This window comes from Urocitellus parryii, chromosome 5 (assembly GCF_045843805.1).
Source record: "Urocitellus parryii isolate mUroPar1 chromosome 5, mUroPar1.hap1, whole genome shotgun sequence".
Taxonomy (NCBI): Eukaryota; Metazoa; Chordata; class Mammalia; order Rodentia; family Sciuridae; genus Urocitellus; species Urocitellus parryii.
In genome coordinates, this window is record NC_135535.1 from 116720930 (window position 1) to 116738628 (window position 17699).

General features: G+C 44.1%; 1 protein-coding gene and 1 non-coding gene across 2 annotated transcripts; both read right to left on the reverse strand.

Annotated features, from left to right (window-relative positions):
- Nucleotides 1-825: 825 nt before the first annotated feature.
- On the reverse strand, nt 826-987 carry LOC113198401 (U1 spliceosomal RNA). The gene has a single exon (XR_003302836.1). It is a non-coding gene; the product is annotated as a U1 spliceosomal RNA (small nuclear RNA).
- Nucleotides 988-8308: 7321 nt separating this feature from the next.
- On the reverse strand, nt 8309-17464 carry Wnt5b (Wnt family member 5B). Its single transcript, XM_077799088.1, has 3 exons — nt 17458-17464; nt 16424-16716; nt 8309-9696 (listed from the first exon to the last, which is right to left on the reverse strand). The coding sequence occupies exons 1-3, from the start codon at nt 17462-17464 to the stop codon at nt 9238-9240; spliced, it is 759 nt and encodes a 252-aa protein (XP_077655214.1). The 3' UTR covers nt 8309-9237.
- Between the last annotated feature and the right edge of the window lie 235 nt (nt 17465-17699).

Below are 17699 nucleotides of genomic sequence, written 5' to 3' on the forward strand. Positions count from 1 at the left end.
TATTTACTGTTTTATGAGTTATCTATTGTCTTAGGCATGTAACCTTCCAAACTCAGTCTCCCACCAGTTTCTCTTTGCTTCAAAATGTATCTCAATATACTTAGTTTTTTTTTTTTTTATTGCTTATGTCATTAGCCCTCTATGTTTTGTTGTTGACTTTCAGTTGGTAGTCCACAATTGCTTCAGCCAGATGCTTTATCAAGTGAAATTCCTCTATTATTCTTCCCATTCAAAATTCCTGGTGGTGCCAGGTGAGGTGGTGCATGTGGATACCTGTAATCCCAGCTTCTTGGGAGTCAAGAGAATCACAAGTTTGAGGATGACCTGGGAAACTTAGAGAGACCCTCTCAAGACAAAAATATAAAGGGCTGGGGATGTAGCTCAGTGGAAGAACACTTGCTTAGCATGCACAAGGCCCTGGTTTCAATCTCTAGTACTACAGAAGGGAAAAAATTCCTGGTGGCAAGATAGGGCTGATCATTGATCATATGGTGGGACTTAGCTGTAAACGAGTATCTCTTACTTCAGATAACTACATTCTTTCTTTCTTTCTTTCTCTTTTTTTTGGAATCAGGGATTGAACCCAGGGGTGCTTAACCACTGACCAAATCCCCACATCCCACATCCCTACATCCCACATCCCCAATCCTTTTATTTTGAGGCAGGGTCTTGTGAAGTTGCTTTGGGTCTAGCTAAGTTGCTGAGGCAGGCTTTGAATTTGTGATCCTCTTGCTTCCCAAGTCACTGTATTACAGGCATGTGCCACCATGCCTGGCTACATTTTGTGTGTGTGTGTGTGTGTGTGTGTGTGTGTGTGGTGAGGAGGTGGGGAGTACCAACATAACACCCCACTACCACAAATTATGTAGTCAGGTTTTCCACTTTTGGGGAAATTACAGGAGTCAGCACATCCAGAGTACAATGGATAGGTCTCACTCTGGAAATACCACCTTCATGATCATGGCATCTCCTCTGCCAGGGAAGTATCACCACGTTTTCTAATTACCCAGAAATCCACTGAAGAGCCGGCCGGTATCAAGTACTGTGTGAGGCATAGGACATTACTTAATCTCTCTGAGTCTTAGTTTCCCCATCTGAAATAAGTGGATAATAATGCCTAGGTATTGAGAGAATTACATATATATGTATGTAAAGCAGTTAGCACACAGTAAGTACTAGATAAATGGTAGCGATAATTTACGCACTTTTTAAATGATAACCTTCAAGTAAAAATATCCAGCTGCTTGGAAGTGAGAGAGGAGCATAAACATAGCCATGACTAAGCATGTGCTTAATACGCAGATGTTTCTCAGGGCTGTGCTCCATTGTGATCTTGGTGTTAGCCAAACAGGATGAAGTGATCCCCTCTGACTGCATTACTCTCCACACTCAATCTTTAAGTAAAAATAATGTTGACCTAATTCTTATCCAGTCCATCCAAGTGAAAAATCTAGAACTCAACTTCACTGAGGTCCCCACTTTGTTTTCTGCCATCAATTCACAAGGACCCACTGACCGATTTTTTGCACTAGGGTGTGCGACCCGGACTTCTGGCTGGAATGATGAGACAGTGACCCCGTGTGGCTAAATAAAGAACTGCAGACTAGACTAGTCCCGCACAAGTGGAAAGTCCCCCACGTTTGGACCCAGGCTGGGTGGGTCCAGAGAATGTTCTTGTTCATAGTCTTTGTCACATAAGCAGTTAGTTCGATTCCTCAGGCATAGTGGTGCACGCCTAAATTTCCAGTGACTGGGGAGGCTCAAGCAGGAGGATTATGCGTTCAAAGCCAGCCTCAGCAATTAATGAGATCCTAAGCAACTCAGTGAGACCCTGTCTCAAAAAAAAAAAAAAAAAAAAAAATGGCTCCATGGCTCAATGGTTAAGCACCCCTGGGTTCAATCTCCCCTACAACACACACAACAACAACAACAAAACCCCATTTTTCAAGTTAGAAAATAAAATGAGGAAAGAAATAACAGCAAACAAATATGAGTGAAATTATTTCCTACTTTACAAATGTATCTTTCTTGTCCACCAGCTAAGATTCAAGGGCTAGATGGACTGTACTCTCAAATAAAAAAGAGCAAACGAAAGCTAGCTAGAGGGCATAAGTGAGTTTTCAAATGCTTGCTCTGTTTCTCCTCAAGAGCTGTGGAATATTCACAGAAAAATCTTTGCAATGCTTACCCATCTCAGATATTTTTTTCTCTGCTTCCCACCCCCGGCCTCCACACTGGGGATTGAACCCAGGGGAACTTAACCACTAAGTATTTTATCTCAAAATAAAATACAAAATGGGCTGGGAATGTGGCTCAGTGGTTAAACACTCTGGCTTCAAGTCCTAGAGACTCCTAAGTATTTACTATTTACAGTCCATCTAGCCCTTGAATCTAAAGTGCTTAGGGCCCTGCTGAATTGCTGAGGCTGGCCTTGAACTTTTGATCCTCCTGTCTCAGCCTCCTTAGTTCCTGGGATAACAGGCTTACATTACCCACTCCTGGCCACTCCTGACAAAGTCTTAAATTCCTCTGCTCCTTTGATTTGAACTGCTAAAAAAGTTATGGGATGGTGGAAAGAGCTCTGGGCCAGCAACCTCTCCCTGGAAATTTGGAATACGAATCAGGAGAGATTCAGAGTCACATGCTATAACTGGGAATGTAGTCTGTTAACTCAGAGGCTGTCAGTCAGTTGCCATGTTTCCTACCATGGGGGACAGAGGAAGCTGATCCACAGAGAAAGTAAGATGGAGATGGAGATGAAGAAAGACTTGACCTCAGAGAAGAGAGAAGAGGAAGGGAGGAAAATTTAGAGGTGTCCAGTTCAGCTCCTGAAGACTCCAGAGTCTATGAGGCTCTCAGGAACCCTTAGACCACCTCCTTCTGATCTGGCTCAAATTGATTTATTACAAACTACACAGTTGCCTGGATAGTTATTCTCATTGTACTTCAATTTCCTCATCTATTCAGTGAGAATCATCTTTTATTCATTCAGCAAGTATTTTTTGGGTGCTTTCTATGTACTAGACACTATTTTAGGTTCTAGGAGATGATGCAGGGAACATAAGGAATTTAAAAAATTCCTTTATGAAACTCAACTTCTAAAAAGGTCCTGGAAATAAAGTAAATATATAGAAGACATAACTTTCCAATCAGGTACCAACCAAAGAGCTGGTGGACACAACTAACAACCTAAGTGCCAAAACTTAGAGAACATACACTACAAAGCCAAGGCCACTTAGAACAATATATATTCCTTTTGACTTTAAACTAATATTAAAAGAGACTGGGATGTGACTCCATGGTAGATTGCTTGCTTGGCCATGTGAAACCCTGGGTTTGATCCCCAGTGCTAGAGAAAAAAAATCTGGTGAAAAGGGTCCATCCTTTCTTTCTTTTTTGATACTGGCTATTTAACCCTATGGTGCTCTACTACTGAGCTACATTCCCAGCCAATTCTTTTTTTTTTTTTTTTTTTTTTGGACCAGGGATTGAACTCAGGGAACTTGACCAATGAGCCACATCCCCAACCCTATTGTGTATTTTATTTGGAGACAGGGTCTCATTGAGTTGCTTAGCGCTTCACTTTCGATGAGACTGTTTTTTTTTTGTTTTGTTTTGTTTTGTTTTTTAAAGAGAGAGTGAGAGAGAGAGGGGGACAGAGAGAGAGAGAGAATTTTAACATTTATTTATTTTTTTCCTTAGTTCTCGGCGGACACAACATCTTTGTTGGTATGTGGTGCTGAGGATCGAACCCGGGCCGACTGGTTTTGAACTCTTGATTCTCCTGTCTCAGCTCCTGAGCTGCTGGGATTACAGGTATGCGCCACTGCCCCCGGCTCCCAGCCATTTTTATGTTTTATTTTGAGACAGGGTCTTACTAAGTTGCTGAAGCTGGCCTCATAATTGTGATCCTCCTGCGTCAGCCTCCCAAGTATCTAGGATTACAGGCGCTTCCTTTCTTAGTATCTTTTCTTTGATATCTTTTCTTGTTGCTTCTGTTGAAAGTCCCTGCAGACACTCTGCTGACAGCCACCTTTCCTTCCATAACTAAGCAAATCCTTTTTCCCTCAGGGATATGAGTTCTTTAGTTTCCTGCTTGCTTTGACTGTGAGCAGATATCAATCTATTTTCAATTATCTGGGAAGTAGTAGATAATATACATAGGTGACACATGAAATTTGGAGATTTTTTTTAACCACCCCTCCTCCTATGGGGTTATTTATCAAAACTAATTGGGAAGCCTCAGTGAGCTGATTTGGCTCTATCTTCCCATGCTGCCTCTGGTGAAGTCGCTAATGAACTCAGTGAAGAGCAAAAGGCAAGCAGCAGGAGGCAGACAGAAAAGGACATGACAAGTCTACCTGATAAACGCCCAACCCTGGAACAATCTAGAAAGTGCACTGGTAGGACTACCCATATTCCCTAGGTCAAATCAGGAATCAGAGTATCCTTTACTTTTCCTTTTAGGATATCCACGGTGCAGAAATTCTTGTATAATAAAGAACTAACAACACTTTGCAACAATGGCTCACGTGTCCTCCTCAGCTCCACAATGTTCCTTCTATAGAAATGAAGCTTTTTGGGGCTGGGGTTGTAGCTCAGCGGTAGAGCGCTCACCTAGCACGTGCAAGGCCCTGGGTTCGATCCTCAGCACCCCATAAAAATAAATAAATAAATAAAATAAAGGCATTGTGTCCAGCTACACCTAAAAAATAAATATTAAAAAAAAATGAAATGAAGCTTTTTATCATCAGGTAATCAGAGGACAGGGGTTTCCAATCAAAACAATCCATACTCATCAGCTTCTCAGCCAGAAGTGATGAGTTCTTTTTAATTTTTTACATAGACCAGGCCTCCTGTGCCTCTCCACCCCCCACCAAAATTAATTTTAAAAAAATAATTTCTATGCATATGGGTATGCATAAGTATACAAGCACATCTTTGCATGCACAAATACACACATGCACACACATATACTCTTAAGATTCTGCAAAACACACATGCTAGTATCAGCAGTGTCTGGCAATGTATTGGAGCCTGCTTTAAGATGGAAACATCTATTTGTTTCCAGCCTCTTGAGATGGTGTGGCTTTCTGCCCAAGGAAACAGGCTTCTTTCCTGATAAGCTACTGCAGCTCAGCTGTAAGCTGTCTATCTCAAGGAGCAATCTCAAGCACAGGATGTCTCGCCAGCTCCTAAAACTCCAGGAGATGACAGAGTTAAATAAGATGCTGATGATTAAAGAGAGGAAGCAGCCAGAATTTCAAAGGCAATAACCAATTTGGGGTTCAATACAAGTAGCAACTTTTGTTTCTCACCTCAAAGAAGGGAGGGTGGAAGAAAACTAAATGAGCTCTCCAAAGTAGGCCTTGGAATCCAAGTTCTTGCAAGGCTTTGCTCAGGATGGTTTTGTAAATGGAGGCTTATCCTAACCTTAACCTTGGCTGAGTCTGCTTTCCTCCCTGCTCATCTACTTCCTGTCCATCCTGTCTTTTATATAGAAGCAGTCAGGAATACTTTTCTCATAATTTCATCTTGAATTCAAGGTTAAAACAAATAGCTAGATGAATATAGGAGTTGGATGGATACGCTTTCCCTGACCAGTTCCAGGCAGAGGGGGGGAGGTGGTACATTCCAGGGCAACCAGTTCTGCTCTGGACCATTCCCTCTTGTCAGAAAAGTTCCTGAGATAGCTAGGACTGCTTGGTCTGGGCAGTGTGATCTTTCAATTAAATTCCATGATGATGTTTATACACACACACACACACATATTTTATATATTTACACATATTTATTTATTTGTTTATTGTACCAAGGAGATTGAACCAGGGGCTCTTAACCACTGAACCACATCCCCAGGCCTTTTTATTTTGAAACCGGGTCTCACTAAATTGCTTAGGGCCTTGCTAAGTTACTAATCCTCCTGCCTCAGCCTCCCGAGCTGCTGGGATCACAGGTATGTGCCACCACACCTGGCTTAGCTCTTTTTTTTTTTTTTAATATTTATTTTTTTAGTTGTAATTGGACACAATTCCTTTATCTTATTTATTTGTGTTTATGTGGTGCTGAGGATCAAACCCAGGGCCTCACACTGCTAGACAAGCGCTCTACCTCTGAGCCACAGCCCCAGCCCCGCTGGCTTAGCTCTTAATGATTGGAAATCCAGTGATAGTCTTTGGACACCAACATAAGATCCCCTTGGGTTCTTAGGAAAGGTGTGGCAGTGACAGGCTCTGCCCTAGAACAACTAGATTAAAATTTCTGGTGCTGGAAACCTAGGATTCTGTGTTTTTATAAACATGGTAAAGTTTGGCCCCTGTGCAAGATATGGAGGTCCTTATTCAGAATCCCTGAGGCTAGAGCTCAAATTTCCATGTCCCCTTCCTGCTCTAACCACCTATGGTTCTGGGCAGAACTCATTTTTTTCCAACTTGGTCAGCCACATTTCTGCTGCCTTACTGGTCACTCCACAGACAGATGCCATTCCACCAGGACTCAACAAGCATGAGACAATAGTTATAAATTCATAGGTCAGAGGATGCAGCAGTCTGGTATTTGCACATATGACTTCCTCCCATGTCAAAAAGAGAACACCAACTTACTCCACCCACCTGTCACGACTGTGTAGAAATACCTCCATATTTTATATGGGACTCTTCAGTCAGGCATGGTGGCCCATGCCTGGAATCCTAGTGACTCAGAAGGCCAAAGCAGGAGGATTGCAAATTTAAGACCAGCCTCAGTAACTTACTAAGACGGTTTCAAAATAAAAATTTAAAAAATCTGGGGATGTGTGTGGGGTTCAGTGGTAAAGTGCCCTCGGGTTCAATCCCCAGTACCAGAAAAAAATAAAAATAAATTTAAAAATGAATTTCTGTGAACATGGAAATGACTTTCAAGGACTGTGGACAAGTCACTGCCAACTAATTTTCCAGTATTTGTAAGGATGACTTGGATTTCAACTCCAAAGTACTTTGAGCACTTGATATAAGGAACTCCCCAGAACTCTAGAACAGTGATATAGAAAAGAAAAACATGTGACTGGGGGTTTGTAATTCCGTGGCAGAGCATGTGCTCATCATGTTACAAAGTCCTGGGTTCAATCCCCAGCACACACACACACACACACACACACACACACACACACACAAAAGTGTTTCAAGAGCCTTATTATTGTGGTTGATAAGTGACTGGTTACTTCTGTTTAAATATGGTTAAGATGATTAAAAGGCTATTAATGAAGCTCGGGCATAATTTGGATCTTTTGTAGATCAGCTGACTTCAATCACTTTCTTTTATGGATGGTCACCATGAAAACGTGGACCAAAGGAATCTGAATAACAGTGTGAGTTAGTTCCGAGGATAGAACCCAGGGCCTAATGCATATTAAGCAAGCACTCTACCATTGAGCCACATCCCTTTGTTTTTAGAATAATAGTATCTCTGTTGCTGCATCCCTAAGCTCTGTCTTTCTTTCTTTCTCTCTTTCCAGGTCCTAGATACTGGGGTCCCAAGCTGAAGATAGCAACAAAAAGAAGGCTACATAGAGCCTCCTGGCTGCCAGGGCTTAACCAAAAATCTGCAAACACACCAGCATTAACTCAGGAGGTTGCAAAATGCAAGGAGAGAAAAAGGTAGGAATACAGGAAGGCATATGCTAACATCTTAGAATTCTTTTGTTCATAACAGTAACAGTAATGGCTACCATTGATTGTTTAACTTTGTGCTAGCCCTGGGGGAGAGTCCTTTAATGTAGTACCTTATTTAACTCATAATACTCTCCCTCTCTCCAATCACCAGACTAGAACTCTTAAAAAGTCTCAATTTCCTTACTCTCTTTCACAATGCAGCAGGGTTCTAAAACTCAAATCAAAACTCAAAGAAGATGGGGGGTGCTGCTCAGTGGTACAGCCCTTGCCTAGCATGCATATGGCCCTGTGGTAGATCCTCAACACCATAGAAAAAGAAAAAAGAGAGAGAGAGAGAGAGAGAGAAAGAAAGAAAAAATGACATTGAACCATACCATTTGAAGAGATTTGCACAAAATAGTGAGAAAAGCAATAATCAGAGAAATAAGGGTAATATTAATCTCTTTAAGAAACGACCTATCCTGGGCTGGGTGTATGGCTCAGTGGTAGCACACTTGCCTAGCATGCACAAGGGGCTGGGGTTCCATCCTAGCACCCCAAATAAAATAAAATATAAAAGGAAACTCATGAAAGATAATTGTGTGTCAAATAAGGAGAGGGAGAGAAACCTCGGTGAAGGATATTTAATGTCAGAGGGAAACTGTACATCTGGGCAGAGATGAAGACAGCGTGCCAGGCCATCCGGGCCTGACCTGCCCACATGTCCTGTTGTCCATGAGGCCTCCCTTGATGGATGACAGCAGCAGCAGTACAAGTTTTCTTTCCCTGTGAGGGAGGACTGTGCAAGGTTTGCTGGGTCCCGTGTTGCACCTGGGTTTCCGCAGCCCAGGCATAAAGACTCAGTTAATGTCTCTCCAGACATGGCAGGTCACAAGACCCCCTTTCCTCCTGGGACAGAAATCATAGCAGGAGCTAGTGAACTGTGGAGGAAGAATGATTCTTGCTGGAAAGACAGGCCCCAAGGGCTCTCAAGAGGTGCAGATTCCTTTGTGGTCACTAAGGTCCAAGTGACATCGGACCTCTCTTCGGTAGAGAGGAAGTCAGTCTTGCAAATGTGGATTCTTATGTGTGCATACTGATAGGAAAGTAAGAAAGCATTGGGCCCCTTACGGAACCAATTCATATTCTGGGCAAGACCCTGCAGCCATCAGGATTTATGCTGAGGTCCTGTCACCTTGCACAGGGCCTTTTGGCCTTGTGGCTGGGGTAATGGGGCACTTACATACCCAAGAGGCTCCAGACTTCCAGACAGGATCATCTCCTCCATCTAACCACTGCCTCTTTCCTCAAGGCCATGATGGATAGACAGTAAATATCTCCGTGAACTTACATCCTGAGAGTCCTCACCAGAGGGAGGGAAAGAAGCCAGTTCTCTCTCCCACTGGGAGCAGAGAACCAGCAAAGCCCACTCCTCAAAGATTGCTAGCGTCTCTTAAATAAGCTTTTCCTTTCCATTTTCTTCTTTTAATTATTTATCATCCATCCATTTATTTATACAAATATAAAATATATTTATATAGATTTATATAATATAGACTTTTGTGAGGCAGAGTGGAGGAGAGGGTCGGGAGAGCAGGACCCTCCCCGGTTATTTACAGACATACTGGTCGACAATCTCCGTGCATTTTTTGCACTTGACAAAGCAGCACCAGTGGAACTTGCAGTGGCAGCGCTCCACCTGGACGCTCTTGAACTGGTCATAGCCACGGCCACAGCACATGAGCTCACAGCCGTCCATGCCCTCTGAGGTCTTGTTGCAGAGGCGGCCCTGGGTGCCCAAGGAGCCCGTGGTCTCATTGCGCAGGCAGTAGTCAGGGCTGGGGTCTACGTAGACAAGGTCCTCTGGGGTGGGCTGGTTGAAGCGGCTGTTGACCAGCTCCAGCTTGCCCTTGCGGGTGATGCGCATGGCAGCGGCACTGTCGTACTTCTCCTTCAGCTGGTCCCCCACCTTGCGGAACTCAGCCAGCTGGAGCCAGCAGGTCTTGAGGCTGCAGGACCCTGAGACGCCGTGGCATTTGCACGCTACATCTGCCATCTTATACACAGCCTGAGCGGAGAAGAAGAAAGAGAAAATAAGAAGAATCCCCGACGGAGGAGGTTAAGAGGGTGGTGAGGACCAGGCGCCAAGGTGCATGCCTGTAATCCCAGGGACTCGGGAGGTTGAAACAGGGGAGTCGCAAATTTGAGGCCATCTGAAGCAACTTAGCAAGACCCTGTCTCAAAATTAAAAAGGGACTAGAGAGGCAGAGTGTTTGCCATGCACATGCGAGGCCCTGGGTTCGAACCTTAGTACCACATAAAAATAAATAAACTACAAAAAATTTTTAAAAGCGCGGGGGGGGGGGGGGGGGGGGCTGAGGATATAGCTCAGTCAGTGGAGTGCTTGCCTAGCATGTACAAGGCCCTGGGTTCAATCCCCAGCACTACCACCACCAAAAAACAAACAAACAAACAAATAAATACATACAATTTTAAAAGGGCTGGGGATGTGGCTCAGTGGTAAAGTGTTCCTGGGTTAGAACCCCAATACCATAAATCAATAAAAAAGGTGGGGAGGGTATCTATGGCCCAAGTACACAGAAGGGCAAATAGAAGAGGCAGATAATTTTCAAAAATCTTTCCAGGATCCTCAGTTGCTCAGATTGAAAGAGAAGAGAAAAAAAAAAAAAACAAAGAAAGCATTACACAGAACACTAGAAAGGCAACACAAGATATTTCTATTTGCTTACAAGAATAACATTTGGGGGTTGGGGTTGTGGCTCAGTGGTAAAGCGCTTGCCTTGAATGTGTGAGGCACTGGGTTCGATTCTCAGCACCATATATAAATAAAAAATCAAGGTCCATCAATAACTAAAATGAATAAATAAATAAAATTAAAAAAAAAAAAAGAATAGCATTTGGTGCACACCTGTAATCCCAGCAGCTTGGGAGACTGAGACAGGAGGATCCCAAGTTCAAAGCCAGACTCAGCAAAGGCGAGGCACTAAGCAACTCAGTGAGACCCTGTCTCTAAATAAAATACAAAATAGGGCTGAGGATGTGGCTCAGTGGTTCAGTGCCCCTGAGTTCAATCCCCAGTAAATCACCTCCCAAAAAAGAATAGCACTTGGGACACTTTCACTGTTTATCAATTTCATATTCTATGAAATGCATTAGACTAAATTTGTCATTTTTATAATCAGAAAAAACCCACCCTCCCTCCTTCCTTCCTTCCTTTCTTTCCTGTTTAGCAAACCTAGGACCCTTGTGCATGCTAAGCAGGCACTCTACCACTGACCTACATTCCCAAAAGAACTCCATCTTTTTTTCTTTCTCGCTTTTAGTGCTGGGGATTGGGATTGAACCTGAGGCCTCATGCATGCTAGGCACTTTTTTTTTTTTTTTTTTTTTTTGAGATGGAGTCTTGTGGTGTTGCCCAGGCTGATCTTGAACTCCTGGGCTCAAGCAGTCCTCCCACCTCAACCTCCCAAGTGCTGGGACTACAGGTATACACCATCATGCCCAGTTCAAAATTTCAGTCTTGGTCAAAGTCTCAATCAAATAAATAAAAAACCCTAAAATATGCCCAGCTTTTCCACAATCTGGAGCACAAGTCAGAAGAAAACCAAGAAAGAATTAAATGGTCTCTTTTCCTGTGTTGGTATTTGGTCACTAACTCCATAGTCATCAGGAGCCTCCCATGAACCATCACATCTGTAAGCAAAGCCACAGTCTTCCACCAAAGCATCTCCTAGACACTCCCCAGAAGATCCTGTAAGTATGGAGGAAGGTGCAGACCATGTGCAATAGGAGAGCAAGCTGGTGGGCCTACCTACGGGGTAATTAATTTGAAAACAAATCTACTCCAGAAGTCACTGAACTTCAACAACGTGGCGTGGATTTGAACTTGGGTTATCCCAAATCAAAATTTAAAAGCAAGAGTAGACCAGAAAGCTGCTTACAAAGTGCTTTTCAATGAAAGCATACTGATGCATTGTGTCAAATAACCCTGGCAGCAGGCCCAGAGTGCAGATGGTAGGATAAAAAATGCACGTCTGCTTCAGAACATTTTCTTATGCCACAGCTATTGTCACCAACTGAGTCAGGACTCGTTTTTCAAGGGTTTCTCTTAGCTTTCTTTTCAAGAGTCCCCAGATTGTGTCTTTATTCAGTGCTAAGCAGAGACCACTGCAGGTGCAAGAAATTGCATAACCATCATCAGCTCATAGGACTATTGTCAAAACTCTTCCTGATTTTTTTTTTTTCTGGTAGAGAATTATTCCCATTATTTTATGGTGGAGAAACTGAAGCTCTGGGGAATCTCAGTAATCTGTCTGGGGCCACCCAGAAGGGAGCCAGAATGGCGATGACTTCTGCTCTCCAATTTTGGGATTTAAAGGCGGCTTAGGGTAGGGAAGGGAAGAAACCCCACCCCAAGGTTAAAGGCAGCAGCTCTAGGCCCAGGGCACAAAGGAACTGACACCCATCCCAACAGGCACTTCAAAGAAAGGGACTTCAATTATCCTCTGGCCCAAATCCCCTGGGTCTGAGCTGCAGTCTGACATTCCTCTGGAAATGGTCCCTGGTGTAGAGGGGGATGGCAGGCGCCTGGAGCTGCAGAAAGAAGGAAGTATTAAGGGTCTAAAACTGTGTACTTTGCCACTAAGCAACTAGGGGAAGAGGATAAGCATCTCTAACGGGAATAAACTCTCAGGAGACCTGGGGAAGGAGAGTCAAAGCCAGACTTTGAGGAGTAAGGACAGGAATTTCAGCAAAACAAATTGGAGAGGAGGAACGTCACTGCCTGCCACTATCTGAACATTCATTCCAACCTTCCTTACTCCAAAGACATTGTGGAGACTGCAATATTTGTATTTTTTCATATTTTACTATTAATCTAATTAATTAATTTAGCATTAATAAATTAATTAATATGCCCCTTTTGTAGGAGAAGGAGGAGGGAGGGAAAAAAATCTCAGTTTTCGGCCTTTCCTGCTTGCTGACAAAAAAATAACAAAATGTGGGGCTGCGGGTATAGCTCGCTGGTAGAGTGCTTGCCTGGCATGCAAGAGGCTCTGGGTTCAAGTCCCAGGACTGTGATCATAATAATAGTAGTAGCAGTAGCAAAATGCTTTTCAAAATGTTTTGGTCTTACTTCTTGCCCTCTGGCAATGCCCTGAGTTCCTTTCCCACATCTACCTAACAGTGTGACAAGCTTGGAATATGATAGGAATGTCACGAGGATTAGGCCCAAAGCTTTTTATCTGAAAAATGCTTAGAAACCCTTGATGGCCAAAAAATACCAACCCACTAGTCTTGCCATCAGTGTCTAAGAGGGAGCTACCAGGGGCTCTTAAAGGCCAAGAGAAATTTCTGGCAGAGTATACCCAGGATTTATTTTAATGGCCAAGATGTCAGATCACAGATCTTTTTTTTTTTTCAATCCCTGCCTCCACTTAGTCCCTCCTGGAGAACTTTCTGTGTAGGTGTGAGGAAGTGGGAGGTGAATCCCTTTGGCCTCAGATAGTGATTGATGGCAGAGGCCTGTTTCTTGGAAAAGGGATAAAAAATAGAGAGGGACAAGAATTCCCAACCTAGAGCAGACAGAGGCAAAGGGAGAGATAAAGGGCTAGGGAAGAGGTGTGGAGACTGGAGGAAGGAGCCCCCCTCCCCCTCGCAAGCCTGGGAGACAGAGGAAGCTAGAGAAGGTGTGTGAGCGAGAAACAGGGCAGATGGAAGGGAAGGAGCTGCCTAGATAAGGCCCAGTGCAAACAAACAATTTAGGGCCATAAAGTGAGGAGCCAGCAGAAGAGGGGTCAAGACTGTGACTGAAAGGGGAAGAGCAGATGTCTCCCCCTATCCCTCCAGGGCCACAGATTAGGATACATGCCTGGTCACCTCAGCATCTGCCACAGTGCCACACGGGGAGCTCAGAGCAGAGACTGCAAGCGGCCTCCTCCATGAATTTGACCTCTTACTAGAAGGGGGAATATGGGAACTTCTCTTTGCCTGGTCACATGTGTTCACCAGTTCTTGTAAAGAAATATAGATGGCAATCCCTGTCCTCGAATAAGGTAAAAATAGAGTGAGAGATAAAATACCAAGAAAAGTATAAAAACAATCCACTGAGGTTCAAATGTGAGACTAAGGGAAATGCAAAAGATGTTAAGGACTAGGTGGTATTTGAGCTAGGATTTTTGGTGCGGGTAATCAGGGACTGAACTCAGGGGCACTCGACCACTCAGCCTATTTTGTATTTTCTTTTGAAACAGGGTCTCACTGAGTTGCTTAGCACCTCAGTTTTGCTGAGGCTGGCTTTGAACTTGCTATCCTCCTCCTGTGATTAGAGGCGTGCACCACCCCACTCAGCTGAGCTAGGATCTTTTTATTTTGTTGTTTTGTTTTTGAAGCAGGGTCTTGCTGTGTTGCTCAGGCTAGTCTCATACTCCTGTACTGTAGTGATTCTCCTGCCTCAGCCTCCTGAGTAGCTGGGACTACCTCACCTAGCTAGGATCTTAAGAATGGGTAGAAGGTAGGCATTCAGGAGATACACCCATCTCACTGATCACTCTCTGCTCCCTGAGTTAGACACCCAGGTGGACTGCCAAACAGAGGAGGCCTGGGGAGACTGGCAGCTCAAAAGATACCCAGAGTGGAAGTCATCGAGGACAGTTCCAGTCTCTCTGCTCTAGCTTACTCCATAATAACCACAGACTAAAGCTAGGACCAGAACTCCAAATGTCACAGATCAACCTCCCCTCCCCACATACCATTTCTTTTTTGGTACCAGGGATTGAACTCAGGAGCACTCGACCACTGAACCACACCCCCAGCTCTATTTTGTATTTTATTTAGAAACATGGTCTCACCGAGTTGCTTAGCGCCTCACTTTTGCTGAGGCTGGCTTTGAACTCTATCCTCCTGCCTCAGCCTCCTGAGCAGCTGGGATTACAGGTGTGTGTCACCACACTTAGCTCCACATACCCATTTCTGACTTAAAAAAAAACCAACAACAACTAGCCTTTGGATGGGACATATAAGGAAGACATGGATAAATAACCAAGTCTAATTTCTACTTGATGTCACACAGTGGATAATGCTAGGTCTACACAGGTACTGAGTCCTGACAAGCCAACATTACAAGATCCCGACTCATAGAAAAGACATGTCCAATTCCATTTATTTGATATGTACTCCTATAAAACATCAGTTGATGTTTTGAACTTTTGATATATGAAGATAATTTTTGATATATAAGACATCTTAAGAAACATATCTATATCCTGTTATTGAATCACCAGTGAACCAACCTTAAACTTCTGACCTTATTTCTTCTCAAGAAATTGCTGTTCTTATTTTTTAGCTTGTGTTGGATTTTGCTGTGGCGTCTCACTGGGGACTCACAGTCAGCTGGCTGGACACATCCCAGTGAAGAAGTGTGTGCTGCTTCCTGAGAGGCACTTTGCCAGTGTTCAGACCTTTGCACTTTCTAGGGGGAATCCTAGAGGCCCAGTCACATTGCCCTCCGGTGCCTGTCAACATCCACCACACTGAACAAGCTAAAGGCAGAGCTTCCTGCCTGCAGGCTTCCTGTGGCAGAGGCAGACCAAGGCAGAGCCAGACATATGCTTGGAGAAGGATGCTCATGAATAAGGTGCAGGCAGAAAAGGGGCATGCTCTCGGCACTCCACAAAGGGAAACTGCCCGAGAATGTTCTGCACAAATGAGAAGCCAAGCTCCCCTAATTTCAGCTTCTACTGATATTGAAGCTTAGAAAATGGCTGTTTTCAGTTGAAATTGATGAGACACGGTGCTGCAGCCTTAAAAAGATGGCTGTCTTTTCTCATTTCCACTACTGTTAACAAAAAAAAAAAAAAAAAAACCTCTTAGCAGAGACCTGATACACCTGTACTGCTCTGGAGGCTGAGGCAGGAGGACCACAAATTTAGGGCAGCCTCAGCAATTTCAGGAGATAAAAAAAATAAAATAAAATACAGGAGCTGGGGTGGTGGCTCAGCGGAAGAGCACTTGTCTAGCATGTGTGAAGCACTGGGTTCAATTCTCAGCACTGCATACAAATAAATAAAATAAAGGTTCATTGACAACTAAAAAATATTTAAAAAAAAATAAGATTAAAAAAAGATAAAAAACTTCCAGCAGAAAAGTATGCTTGTTTGAATGTGCTTTTCAACTGGTGTTCTGGATATGTGTAGCAGCAGCTCTTAAAAGACAGCTCTGGGACTTACCTGAGCCTTTAACAAATCATAAATCCTGGGCCAGGTCTAATGGCCTAAACTGCTAATTGTCTTCTCTGTTTAATTGCAAAGGAGGACAGTTCAGGTCAAGGACTCTGCTCCATTAGTCTAGAATCCTGTTCCAAATATTACACTTAAGTTCTACAGGGACACAAGTCCTATGAGGTGACAAGTAAGGTTTCAAAAATGAGATTTGGGACCAAGGCATGAGATTCAGCACATACTCAGGAGGCTGAGGCAGGAGGATCATTTGAGCCCAGGAATTTGAAGACCAGCCTGAGCAACATAGCAAGACCCTGCCTCAAAAAACAAGCAAGACAATAACAACAAAAAGTGACAACTGAATGTGGCCAATGGGAAGCGGAGCCTCGGGAGAGGGGTTTGTTCAATAATGGTACCTAGGTCAGCAACGGTAAGATCCTCCTCGGTTGGACGAATGCACACACTTCCTTCATGGCCAGGCCACAGCTCCTGGCTCAGCCCAGGATGGGCCAACTGGCCTGCGGTGTGTGGGGAGGGGAGGGTGGAGGTCCTTCTTACCCTTCGACCTGCCTCGTTGTTCTGCAAGTTCATGAGCACTCGGCCCTGCTCCTCTGATCCCTTGGCAAAGTTCTTCTCCCGTTCCCGGGCATCCACAAACTCCTTAGCAAAGCGGTAGCCATACTCCACATTGTCCCCACAGCCACCCCACAGCCAGTCCCGGGGGAGGTCCTTGGGCCGTGCTGTCCGGCTGCAGCCACAGGTAGAAAGCTCACCCTCGCGGCAAGCACGGCTGATGGCGTTCACCACCCCGGCGGCGCTCACAGCGTAGGTGAAGGCGGTCTCCCGGCTGCCTGCAAGAGGAGACAATACGGTGTCAATTAGGCCTTTCCTTTTCTCCACTTCCTCTTTAAAAAAAAAAAATTGTAGTTGTAGATGGACCGCATACCTTTATTTTTTTATGCATTTATTTTTAAGCCTCTGCTGTGTCCCTCCCAGGGGTAGGAAACACTGTCTGGAGGGGCACTTGCTCTTCCCACAGCTCTATTTGCCTCTTTTTTACCCCTGCCTCTTGCCCTTAGCTCAACCCTATGAGGAATCCCCCCAGGCCTGGCCTCCGCTCATATTCATTACAGAGAAGTCTATAGGACTCCAAGATTCCCAGGAGAAGACCTCAGTTGAGGGAGGATGGCAGCCAGAAATTTATGGACCACATGAGACCAGCAGAATGAGATGGAGAAAGAAATCATGGGATCAATAGTAGAAGACTGCATCCTAGCAAAAACGTCTCCCTCACAGATGCAATTCCTCACCACTCTGTGAGCTACACATCTGTCTTTTTTATTGCTGCCGTGTTATCTAGCAAGGTAGTGGCAGAGACCAGGAATGGAAAGTGAACTAGAATTTCACTGTCCAAGCTGTTTCCCTCTCTTTTCCACAGGATCCACACTGCCTCCTAACTCAAGAGCAGTAGGGAACCACACCAATGGCACCTACAATTTCAGACACTGAGAATGGTCCCTCTAAATATCCAGACCACTTCCAACAGAAAATCCCAACTATATTCCTTTTGATTTCTGAAGCAAATCGCTTACCCCCCATGATTTATGTTCTACTTCAATGAAAATGTTTATTAAAAAACAATGCTCAGCCTCCAATGTGCATATCAAAGATGAAAATGAGACTTCACATCCACCAGGGTGACCATCATCAAAGATACAGCTGATAACAAGCTGGTTAAGGGTAAGGAACCCTCCCGTGCTGTTGACGGGAATATTAAATAGTGCAGCTGGTTTGGGAAACAGTCTGGCAGTTCCTCAAAAGGCGAAACATAGAG

Bases quoted from the DNA above. Each gene is read 5' to 3' on its own strand.
- Wnt5b (XM_077799088.1), bottom strand. The intron at 9,697-16,423 runs GTAAGAAGGACC...TTCTCCGCTCAG, and splicing joins ACAACGAGGCAGGTCGAAGG to GCTGTGTATAAGATGGCAGA.